The 13,401-nt window shown below is 37.0% G+C and overlaps 1 protein-coding gene across 2 annotated transcripts in view; it reads right to left on the reverse strand.

The window, feature by feature from the left end:
• agps (alkylglycerone phosphate synthase) overlaps nt 1–13,401 on the reverse strand; it is a 153,747-nt gene that overhangs the window by 116,676 nt on the left and 23,670 nt on the right. The window contains exon 2 of one of the 2 annotated variants that reach the window (XM_043693534.2): nt 3,015–3,104. In XM_043693534.2, coding sequence (XP_043549469.2) covers nt 3,015–3,104 — 90 coding nt within the window. Of the gene's footprint in view, nt 1–886; nt 1,102–3,014; nt 3,105–13,401 lie in introns of those variants that run through there. The other variant, XM_043693535.2, reaches the window with a different exon arrangement.

Genomic DNA, 13,401 nt, shown 5'->3' on the forward strand with positions numbered 1-13,401 from the left:
ATGTGACCTTTGCTGAATTCCACAATAAGCTTGGGCGACTTGATTGTTCAAGGCAGGTCTCGGTTGTCTAACTGGGAAGGCGGCAAGAGCTATTACACCAGTAAAGAATGACCAAAGCAAATGAGTCCACAATGGACAGATTGCAGGTTTGATACACAATTAGGAATGCAAGGTTTTAGCAATAGTTGTATGTTAAATTACTTAAAATGCACTTAATTACATGATTTAATGGAGTTGGGGAATCCAAAAAATACCTAATTAGCATATCTACCTGGATACAAAAGCCAATGAGCTTCAAATTCCACGTGAATGGACTTTAAGAAGGCAAGAGTGCATACAAACTCACTGTAGGATTGGGTTGCAGTCTTCTCCCAAGATATTACTGAATCTGAAAGATTTTGTCAAATATTTATTGATGACCAGAGTACAGAAACAGAGGCAGCTATGCTCTATTATCATCCACACAGAGTGCAAATGAGTGCTCACGCTCAGATTGAAAAGATGAAATTTGCAAGCATTTAAACATAGCACAAAGGTTCTAGCTTTGGCTGGAAAAAAGATTCTCCAGGAAAGACAGCTACTAGACAGATTACTATGAAAATGTGATTGCAAGTATCTGGCTGGGAAAGCAAAGAGGAATCAAGCAAATGGAAACTGAAAATAGCTCAGGACTAGTTACTAAAGGTGGTTATGATCTTAGCTGATATTACAAGTTAAGTCAGATCCCAAAATAAAAGTTGGCTTGATAAAATCAAAACAAAGTATGATCTAAGTAATAAGATGGTCCTTCACTGAAACTCAAGCACAATACCGCAGATTTGGTTTTAAAACAGAAGTTTATGACACAAAAAAAAGGGAGATAAATAGGATAAACCAAGCTACTTACATGAAACAGTAGAAATACAACTAATCTGCCCCAACATCATTATTTCTCTCGCTCACATCTGGAAGGCTGACTTAAAATGTTTCTTTCAATTCCTGGACTGGAGTGTTTGATAGCCTTTTGCTTGATTAATCATACAATGGAGTTTAAACCTTTTTAGTTTTAAAAAAACTCCAGGGTACTACCCAAGCACCTATGGTCTGGAAATCAAGCTTTTCCTGTGAATACTATTAACTGGTCAGCACTGAGGATTGGTGATAAAGCAATAGTCTGACCCATAGATAGATTCTAAAGCAAAGAATCCCTTTCAGTCCTTGCAATCTGCACATGATTGCAGGTCATCTGCTTTCTAAATTAGCCAAATGTTTTGGGTAGGGCAGCCCTTTGACCTAATTTCTACAACAAAAATAAAGTTTTTCTGCTGTAGTCAAAGTCAACTGAGTGTAAAGGATGGAAAAAAATGCCTTACCCTCTTGCGTATTTTGACTTTTGTTTGTGTACTTTTTATATCATACTTCTAAACACTAATTAATCACTAACTCTCCAGCTAAACAGCACTGCAGCCATTTCTGCCACAGCTCAAAGGCTCCAACAAACAGTATTTCTTTTTATTTAAGACATATTTGCATTGCAAAAATCAATGTCCTCAGGTTATTAGACAACAAGTGCCTGGTCTCTGTTGAGGAAGATGGTTGTCAAACATACAATTCTCTTTTGGAAAAGATTTTCTATTCCAGCTCAAAAGTAAAAGGTAACCTTCTACAGAATTTCAACTTTAAAACAATTGAGAGATTTGATGAGTGGGGTGGGGGTTAAGGAGGTAATTCTTCCAAAGCTATAAAAATGTAATTATCTTTTCAAACCACTGAAGAACAGGAGAATGAACATGGATTCAAACACTTGCAACACAGTTTGAAGATGAAAACCATAAACTGGATGGTACTAACACAACAATTCTATGCAACAATGAATGCTACGATAAGTTAGCAGGGTGTCACAGATTTATTAGCATTCGACTGATCAATGCTTGCACTTACAAATGCATTCCCATACAGCGCTGTCATTTTAAAAATCCGAAGTTTTCTGTACTTACAAACAGCTATTTTACATTGCTCTGCATTGTATTCTGACTTCCGTACAAAATGACTTGCGAACGGACTCGAGAATGGAACTCATTGGCAATATGGAAATTGCCGTATTAGATATCAATATGGAAATTGCCGTATTAGATATGCATCAAGTTCCAGATTTCATGCATGCTATTTGTGGGACTGGGGATGAGAAAGAGTCTACTCTTTCCATGCCAATTTCACATCCTTCTTGATGAAATTTATTTTTAAAAACACATTGGGAACAAGGTTTTAAATCCTATACCCGATTCTAGTGAGTTTCTGCCAGAAACTCTTTGATGAAGATGCAAAAAAAAAATCAGAGAAGGAAATTTGCAACAATGTTTCTTATTAAAGATAAAAGATTACTTTTAGTAGTTTAATAAAAAGTTCTAAATTACATGAATTTCAGTTAGGCAGCATTATTCTCAACATTCAAATTTTTTTGGAAAGATTACATAAAGCTATATTATAAAAATATACACCAACTGTGTAGAACGAGGAGGTTATATTGTATGTAATCAGGCATGTTTATGAAATATGACTGAATCAGTAATGACCACCTGAGGGACAACGTGGGTCTTTTTAAGATTTGAATATATTAGATTTGCTTAAAACACATGTAAGGAATTCACTTTGTGAACATGCTAAAGATTAAATATCATAAAATAAGAGGATGCTGTTAAACCTTATCATATAGCTCTGAAGTACTATAGTCGGTTAATTTTAAATAGAATAATCATCATTATTTTGAAAATCTGCGTAGATGTTTGAAATAGTAGGCAATACTGTGATTCATATTTTTCATTTTAACCTTGCAAAAAACTGCAGAAACACAAGATATATTGCTGTTCTTCTGGGTTTTCTTGTTTATCTTGGACTCGAAAATGTATTGCCTTCAATAGCATTCTTACGTGAAATATGTGCAGTTCTCATCGCAGTTAGTAGTTAATGCGGAAAAACAAGTCAAGCATGACAAAGAGCATTTCTAAGTATTGTCAAATGTAAAATAGAATCCTTACCTTTTGCCTGTAAATTCACCTTGCCCTTTCTTGTTAAATGTAAACTTGGAGTCATTGTATCCCCATCCATTCCACTTAAGGATCTCCTGCCTTAAAATAAAAACAACTTCAATGTGCAAAAACTGAAATATTCAAGAGCTCATGAAGCTAAATTCATTAGATATTTAAAAATATAAATGCCTTTGCAGATTAAGTAGTGCAGCATATAGCATACTTTAGTGCACTAAAAATAAATAAGCAACATAAACAAGACATTTAAAATGGTTCAATTAACAGCTGATCTTATGTATCTTTGATGGTAATGTCTCAAGGCACTTCACAGGAGCAAACTCCATGCTATATAAGGATATATGAAAAGAAATGACCAAAAGCTTGGTTTGAAGTGTGTTTTAAAACAAGAGCCCATTAAAGGACCAAGCAAAGTAGACAGTTCACGACGTATCAGAAGGAAATTCAATAGCTTAAGGCCTAGCCAAGTTGTCACAATGCAGTCATTATAAATCAGAGACACTCAAGAACCAGAATAAGAGCAAAAAACATGGATAGCTGTGAGAATTGAGAAGATTTCAGCAATAGGAAAGGGAGAAGCCCTTCGAAGGGGTTGAAAACATTAAGAATTTTGAACATTGTTTGACCAGTAGCCAACATACGTCAACAAGCAAAGAGCTTGGTTTGAAATAAGGCATGTGCAGTAGAATTCTGGCTGATAAAGCAGTGTACAATGTGAGAAAGCAGACCACATTGATCAATAGCCAAGACATCAATCAACATTTCAGCATATGAACTTGGACAGGACTGAAATCCAGTATTAATAAAGGAGGAGATGGAAATAGGTAGACATGACAATTGAACAAATTTACAATTGGAAGCTCATCTTGGGGTCAAAGGTGAACTAAGGTTGACAGGCTCAACATCATACTGAGCCCATCCCCTCCCAACAACTGTATCAAGGAAACTGAGTTTGAAGATGAAATCAGAAACAATGGTTTCAACCCATTTGATTGGAGCAAATTTCTGCTCATCCCTACTGGATGTGAGATACGCAGCCAGTAAGTTTGCAACGGATGAATCGGGAATGGGTGGTAAAGGTAGAACTGGTTAGCATCAGCATACACATGAAGACTTACACTAATGCTTTTAGATGATATCAAGTGGCAGCTTGTTGATGAGACCAGGAAAAGTCTAAGGATAGATCCTTGGGAAGGACAAGAAGCAACACCTTCACATCAATGTATTTAATTGTGAAGGTCAAGAAAGAAAAGTCTTGCATAAATCATTGCTGTTACTGGTTAAAAATACAAATCATCAGTTCTATTAATAGACTGCATTATTTTACAAAAAGTTACAATTGATTACATTGAATATGCATATTGGTAAACAGTTACAAAGAGAATTTGGGTTTTATAAACCGATTCAAATGTAATAGTCATGGACAGTGAAATAATGGTGTGGTTCACAATGTACTCCATATTCATCCAAAATAGCACAATCTTGTGCTGAAGATGCCAAAACACCAAACTGTCCAACTCAAGCTAACAGTGTAAAATTCTCTAACGTTGTTAGTTCAAAACCCTTCACACAACCAACCATTACTCACCTACAAATATCTGGAATTAAAAATCTAAATGATGACCATGAATCCACTGCCCATTTTTGGGAAAAAACAATCTGGTTCATTAGTGTCCTTTAGGGAAGGAAACTGCCATCTTTACCTGATCTGGCTTACATGTAACTCCGGACCCACAGCAAAGTATGTATTGACAGTACATATTGACTCAATTACTCACTGAACAATTAGGAATAGACAATAAATGCTGGTTGAGCCTGTGACACCCTCATCTTGTTAATGACTTAAAAAAATCTACCACAAAATTATTTTCGCTGATCTTTAGGTTCCAGTTTGGCAAATGAAGCAAGCAGGTCACAAAGTTTGATGCACATTGCAATATGGCAAAAAAAGGGAAAAAAGCTTGGCAAATGAAAGCTACATATTTTTTAAACAAAGAGAAACTCATTTAGGCATTATGTTATGTCATTCTTGTTCGAACAAACAATTTATCTTCTGATCCTGACAAGTCCAATCCACAATTCCTTCCCAGGTCAAACTTTTAGTTTACCAAAACATGACTTATTTCCTGCCAATTGTGACTAGTGTTTTGATTGCAGCTTCTGGTATGGAGATGGAAAATGAGGAAAAAGAAAGACGTCAATTCAAAGCCAAAGATCTAAACGTAGCAGTCATAGCTTTTTTCTTTTATCATTTTTGTTAGTTGCTTTGAACAATCCTTTTGAAGTAACACCAAGAATTCAATTTGCTTTTGTTTGCAAATATTTTACAGTATAATTTTAGTCATAATCAGCTATCATTTGTTGCACTGCACAAATTAGAAAAACACAACTATGAAGCTAATGAAAACTTCATATATTTGGTAATAGACACGTTTTCTCAAGAAAACAACTGCACTAGAAAACTTCCGGTGAAGTTATTAGTAATGGGTCTTCCCCCCTTATGATGATGCTGCTCTTTTAACAAGGTTATCATCGAACCATAGGATGCCTACAGTGTGCAAACAGGCTACTTGGCCCAACAAGTCCACACCGACCCTCTGAAGAGTAACCCACCCAGACCCATTCCCCTACTCTTTTACTCTACATTTACCCTGACTAATACACCTAACCCCCACATCCCTGAACACTATGGGCAATTTAGCATGGCCAATTCACCTAAACTGCACATCTTTGGATTGTGGGAGGAAATCCATGCAGACACAGGGGAGAATGTGTGGAGTTTGCACAGTCAGTCACCCGAGGCTGAAATTGAACCCGGATCCCAGGCACTGAGAGGCAGGAGTGCTAACCAGTGAGCCACTGTGTCCTTGGCTTTTCTTTCAGAGAGGTCATAAAAGACAGATTCTGGAAAATCTGGGGTTCAAGGGTTTCAGGGCCAATTTGATTATAGCTAACAGATACTGCCTCAGGCAAAAAGCTTTTAAGCTTTGAAAAAAAAAGGTGGCCAGTGCTCCGAGATCAGTGTTTCTCTGGTTTGGTTTGAGCACATTAGAGTTGAAAAAAGCTGCTGGACCCCAAAGAAGTAGGACCAGGCTAATCCTCCTCCCTCGCTCTCTGGCTTCTCTCCTTTAAGACCCTGGGTTTGATTTATCGTTTCGTGCCAAAGGTTGCTTATGGGGATTGTTGCAAGTATTGGGAACAGCATCATTAAGTTGGATAATCTGTTGGGTTTTTGGATAGGTTAACTTATTCTGTATTCTGTTCTCTTTTGTTTGTTTCATTCAGTAATCTTGTAAATAAATTCTGTTTTATTTAAAACTACGTGGTTTGACCAACTGCATCCCTCCTAGAATACCCATGTTACACCTGCTTAAAACGACTAGCAAAGTTAGGGTCTGGGCTACTTCCTGGAAATGTTTTGAGGGAGGTCTGGCCTGATCCATTACCCCAACAGAAATTATATAGGTTTGGCAGATTTGCTTTCCAAGGTTATGGCCAAAGCCATGCATACTTGCATGGCGTTAGGAATGTCAAAATATAGCAGCTATCAGAAATTAGTTTCACTTGATCCACACATTTAACTGCATTGAATCATACAGACACAATGACATTGAGCTCATAACTACACAGCATATGGAAAGCTCAGCTTATCATATTGTTCCATCTTGTTCACATTTACTGAATAGCAATATTACACGTATATTGATGCATGCACACATGCAACACCTATACAAGATAATAGCTAAAAATCTAACTATTTTTTAATATTTGATTGCCATTCTTGAACATACTTTAAACAGCTGTTTCACAGCTGGACAGGGTATGCGCTAGTAAGTACAGTAATGGATTACTGAAAACACGCCAGTGAGTAACAGTGATTTATGTCAACCATAGTGTTTTAATTTTCATTAAATTATTGGCCTTATTGTATTCATAATATATGACTTGGCACCTATTTTACAAATATTTATTACTCGGACAGTTTGGATGCTTCCAATATGATCATCATCTAAACAGCTATAGCTCTGAGAACACCAGGGCAATTTGGATGTTTGGCATTCATTCTATAATCCAGTGATCTAGCGTTAAGAAGCAAGCTTGACCATTCCACTCTTCACCTTAATAAGCTTCAAAGAATGAAAGAGAGGACCAAAAAAAACACATTGGAAAAGAAAACCTCAAAAAATTGTTTAAAAAACTAGATAATGAAAACAATGAAAAGAAAGACCTCTGATTATTTGTACGTTGTTAATCCAAGTCTCTTTTTCCATTATCTAGTAGAGCTCTCATGGACAACTGAATTGTTTTTCTCCCCATCAAATTACCTACTTTGTTTCCTCCATCTATTAACCATGACCAGTATATCACTTGAATAACTGAATCTAAATCCAATTGAAAATTGACGTGCAAAGACCCTGAAGGGCAATGCAAATGGAGGGTGAGGGGCCTAAATCAAAATGGAATTGGAAGAGAATACTGTTCAACTCTCACTACCACTGAAGAATATTTGCACCTGTTAAATGTTTTAACAAGCCCCTCTTCTCCACTGCCTTGCCACCAATACCCATCATATATTCCACGAAATGTTGGCACCCCAAACATTACACCAACATTGAACTGAAAAACTTTAGGGTCACTTTTGACTAAAGATTGAGTGGACAGGAAATACAAATACGTCATAACATATATTTAGGAGATGATGACATTGTGGTTGACGTCACTGGGCCAGGAATCCAGATGCCCCAGAATATGTTTTGGGAACATGGAGTCAGATTCCATCATAGCAGCTGGGGAATTTAAATCCAAAAGAATAAAAATTTGGGATCTCAAAGCAAATCATAGTAATGTCGACCATGAAATTATCAGCTTAACTTGTTCATAAATGCCCTTCAGGGAAGAAAATTTGGCAACCTTACTGTGCAACTCCAGACCCACAGGTATGCAGTTGTGTCTTGACTGCCTCCCGAGATAGCTAAGTCACTCCATTTATAGTCAATTAGCATCAGAGAATGAGAGCTCACCTTGCTAGCAAAGCCCACATTCCATGAAAAACTTTAAAACACCAATGCAGAAACCAAGAATTGTAACATTGAACTGTACAGCACAGTACAGGCCCTTTGGCCCTTGTGGTTATGCCAACGTTTTATCCTACTCTAAGATCAAACTAACCTACACACCCTACATTTTACTATCATCCATGTGCCTACCCAAGAGTCGCTGAAACGTCCCTCATGTACCTAACTCTATTACCACTGCTGGCAGTGCATTCCACACAACCAACACTCTGTGTAAAGAACCTACCTCTGATATCTCCCCTAAACCTTCCTCCAATCACCTTAAAATTATTCCCCCTCATGACAGCCATTTCCACCCTGGGATAAAGTCTGACTATCCACTCTATCTATACCTCTCATCATCTTGTATACCTCTATCAAATCACCTCTCATCCTTCTTCACTCCAGTGAGAAAAGCTCTAACTCCCTCAATCTTTCTTCATAAGACATGCCCTCCAGTCCAAGCATCTCTTTACAAGGAGCATAATGACCAAAACAATCTTTTCCACATAACACTGTGAACAGCAATACAATATTTAACTTTTTTTTTTGAAAGTAACATTCTATGACGATGCTCCCAAGTTCAAAATCAGGTCACCTACAAATCACTATAGAATCCCCAGTGTGGAAGGGGGCAATTTGGCCCATCAAGTCCACACCGAATCTCTGAAGAGCATCCCAGCCTATCCCCACAATCCTGCATTCCACATGGCAAATCTACCTAGCCTGCACATAACTAAACACTATAGGCCATGGCCAATCCACCTAATCTGGAGATCTTTGCACTGTGGGAGGAAACTAGAACACCTGGAGGAAACCCACACAGAGGGAGAATGTGCAAACTCCACACAGATGGGTCACCCAAGGGTAGAATCAAACCTGGGTCCCTGGCGCTGTGGAAGCAGCAGCGCCACCGAGAGTTTACCCTTTGCTTTTTCTATTTTCACTTAACTACTACACTCCATACTCTATTTTAACTAATATATTCAGAATGAATTATGAATCTCCCACAATCTGGCTGAAAAGTTGTTTAACAAAGGATGAAGCATGCTTGTCAAAAGAAAGTATGTCCCGGGTTGATAACTTCAGACACACACCAAAGTAACCAAACTAAAGGGGAGGAGTTTAAGTTATAGATGGAACTTTAGTCTCATCTCTGGATCTTTGCCTTTATGTACCTTTAAATTCATTAACTCTGATCTTCTGCTGATGAGTTTTAGCTTTGAACATGGTAAAAAAAATCAACTTTAATTTTAGCACAGTTGTTCTAGTTAACTTCCTTATATTAAATTAAAACTAAACACCTCAGATGTAAAACTCCACAGCAAAACGATTCCAGATTCATAGCATTTGCAGTTCTGTCAGCTTTTATTTAACATTTATTTGGGCAAAATTGTGGCTAATCTAGGATCCGATGCTGGACAAGAAGAGGAACAAAGCAGAGGTTGATAGTTAAGTAGTGGTACTGTCACTACAACAATTACATTTTTCTATCAAATCTGAAATGGGAGTCATGACCAGTTACCCATCGCCTAGGAAGCATGGTGTCTCAGTGGTTAGTACCGCTGCCTCACTGCCAGGGACCCAGGCTTGATTCTACTATGCAGGGTAACAGAGACAGGGTAGATGGGGGGTGGGTCAGGGTGGGATGTTCTTTAGAGGGGTCAGTGTGGGCTCAATGGGTCAAATGGCCTGCTTAACTCTATGATTCAGGTCATCCATGATTTATTCTGTTCCATTTGGGCACACAGTCTTAAGATTATTACTGTACACCCTTCCATTGGTTATTTTGTACTAGACAATAAAACCAGCATGGATAAACTTTTACGAAGTTTGGAAAGAAAATTGGCATAGAAGAAAATGAAATTTTTCAACCTAAAAGTTTGAAACATTTCTTTAAAAAAAAAAGTGACAGAGGGCACTGTGCTCAAAATTATTGCATCATTTGTGCCTAATTTCAAAGAAAACAACATGTATCCTTAAGCTACTACTCAAGATACTGCAAATCTATGCTTGGAACACATACCACAAAACATGAAAAAAAAGTATCCATATATAAACTTTGTAAATACATAATAATCAGTGGTCAGCAGGCAGAGTTTTGATGGTGCAATTCAATATTCTACCATCCAACAGCAATTTGTTACTGCCCATAAATATATAACTAGCCCTTATTCTTTGAAACTGTCAGTTAATTTAAAAATAACCACATATAAAGCTACACGTATTATGCCAAAACAAAGAAAGTTGTTTGGCATCAGAGTAGCATTTCTGGTAGAATATAAACAATTTCGAGTTAATAACCTGTAAGAAACTTTTCCTTTGAATCATTTGAAAAGTCCACATTTTCATGATCGCTTCAGGAAATTCACATTATTTGTTAAAATAATCCATCTGATTAAGATGGTGCGTGCTTATGCTCGAATATCTAGCCAAAATTATAAATCAAACTATTATTTCCTTCCTTTTTAAGATTTGGGTGATTCATGTTACTTGATAACTAATTACAATAGCATTGCACTTTAACAAAAGTATTCCGGGTACTCCAAAAAGGCATACATAACAAAATCAAACACTGATGAGGGAACATTCAGGAATTGAAAGTGCAAGGTCAAATGTCATTGATAATGCCAAAGTTAGTGTAGGAAACATGAAGGAAGGATGCAACAACATTCAAGAAAATATTACAATACTAATACAATTGCATCTAAATTGGTGGCGAATTCGTACAGAAGAATGAGAGGTTGTTTATTTTCGTCAAAAGAAAGAGATCACATTGGAGAAGAACAGAAATGGGTTAAGGACAAAAAGTATCTATTTCATTGCTAAAAAGCCAAGTTGAAAAGCAGATGTTGCATGAAACAAATTTCAAATCATAATTACATCACCCTCGTCTCCACATAATAAAAACGATCAGACAGTAGAGAAGCTGAAATAAATTTAAGGATGACATCAAAGCTTAGGAGTTATAACTACCAGAAAAGGAATAAGGGTTTTGTCCTCTAAAAAAGCTGAGCGGTGATCTAATAGAGGTCTCTAAAATAACCATCAGTTTAATAGGGTAGACAGAGAGAATAGGTTTCCAGAATTCAATGCATACTTAAGTTAAAGAGGAATTCTGGAGAATTTGTTTATGGAGTGGATGGAATACGGAACTAGTTACCACCAGGAGTCTTTGATGAAAATAGCATAGATGCATAATTGGAAAGGTAGATAAACAAAAAAAAGAAAAAGGCATAAAGGAATTGTTTCTAAGGGTTAGGAGATGACTGAAATGAGATACAGAATGTGAGCAGATTCCAGTTGAGATGAATGGTCTATTTCTATGCTGTAGACTTGGTAAACACATAAGCCCTTCATCTTTGTCCACTTCAATATAAATCTTAAAAACATAACCTTCAAGATCATAAGTTGGTTTCATTACTCACAGAAAGATGCAAAAGTGAATTCCAATTACACATCTGTATTAGCAACTATGCCCATCACATCATCTAATCAAACTCTTGGTTGATTAGTTTTGTAAACTAATCGCAGACTTTTGCAAAAGCAAAGGTTTTATCTGAGATTGATATGGATTTTTTTTAGGAAATTCAGAAATGCAAAGTTCATAGGTTTTATTTTGCTTGCACTTGTTAGTTTATTGGCTGTCAGTGTTTGTGTGGAATAGACTGCCACCCAGTGGAATTGAATGGCACACTCCATTCACCAACTGGTCACAGATTAAAAACCAATCCCCAGAGGCTTTGTTCGATTTGTTTGACTTCTATGATGACCTTAAGTTTCTCTTCCGGGACATTCAACCAGTGGTTAAAGGCTTCCGAAAGTTTGGTTATTACAGGTCTCAACTTGTAATAAGACTCAGACACAATTGGACAAAATAAAACTGTCAGCTGCACAATGCCAACAACTAATCTAATCCAGAAGACTAGAGTGACCAGGAGAACTGACTGGTACAACTGGAATTATTCTCAGGTGTTTTGACCAACACTGCTGGGACTTAATATTGTTTCACCCACATATGCTTGAGCTACAAGTGGATATGATGCACATTAAAAAGCAGCATTCCTTAACTCATGGTGGAAAAAATGCCAACAAATACATTTGTTGTCCAGCCTGTTGATTCTAAACATTGTTTTAAATTGAAGTCAGTCCTGGGAAACATTACCTTGTCAAGATAAAAATATGCATGAAAAATAAAATTTGAGAAACTTGGTGCAGGTAGTTTTTTTATTTTGGAAAAAAAAGCATAAAACTGAATAGCCCATTGAGTTCCAAGCAATAACCACTTCTATCTGATCTGAATGTATCCCAAAATTATCAAATTAAAAAGTTTTCTTATGGTTGAGAGAGAGAAAAAATATTTAGTAATCTCAATCCAGTTCCTACTGGAAACAAATCAACACCACAATTTATACAAAATTAATGACCATAGGCTGGCGCAAGAAACAACTGTCTTTCATACTGGTCTTTTTTACACTGCTTAAATAGATGAATGGTTGAAGTGGAATGAGACATATTTTATTTGATATCTAGAATTGCCACCATCCAGGATTTCCTGAAGTCTCCAAAAATTCATGAACAATCACTCAGATCAACTTGAGAGTATGTCATTGGAGAATGTTTTTAAAGTAAAGATCTTTTTAAATTTTTTTGGACATTTGTTTCAGTTGCATAAATATTAAAGGAACAGACAGGTAGTGACCATCAAAAATCACAATTCAGCTAAAGTCTATTCACTTACCAATTAACATGCGAAAGCAGTGCTTTATGAGCCTATAAGTGACACAACAGGGAGTTGATAGCGGCAGTGAAGCCATTGGATGCATACTGTCGGAGATAAAACCTCCATCTGAATGTAGGATTTATGGGACACTGGCACCAGTTCTGGGCAAAGTAGGATCTGTACCAATTGGACAATCTTCACCTGACCATGCCAGGGCTGGGGTTCTGGCAAATGTATAAACTGGGAAAGAGAGGATTTTAAACTAATAAGAGAGGGGTGGGGGGAGAATCAAATTTGGGAACATGGTAAAATCAGTGTCAAGCCAAAAAGAAAGGTTTTAATATGGAAAATGCTAAATGTATTATGACAGGAAGGGGTAGAGAGTACAAAGCCAAGAGCAAACCAGCGGATAAGACTAGAATTTACAAAAGAAAAAAAAAGGATAAGAGGTGCAGGCTCTGTAGCTGAATTAATTTGGCATTCAGAACAAACCAGATGAACACAGAGTGAAAATACGGAGGAAACTCGATTATCCGAAGGACACGGGCGGTGAGTATTTCGTTTGGTTATTCGAATGCCAGATAACATAGCTAGCCACGCA

Source organism: Chiloscyllium plagiosum, unplaced genomic scaffold (assembly GCF_037043375.1).
Source record: "Chiloscyllium plagiosum isolate Xiang-an unplaced genomic scaffold, Cpla_swu_hap1 HiC_scaffold_7, whole genome shotgun sequence".
NCBI classification, from domain to species: domain Eukaryota; kingdom Metazoa; phylum Chordata; class Chondrichthyes; order Orectolobiformes; family Hemiscylliidae; genus Chiloscyllium; species Chiloscyllium plagiosum.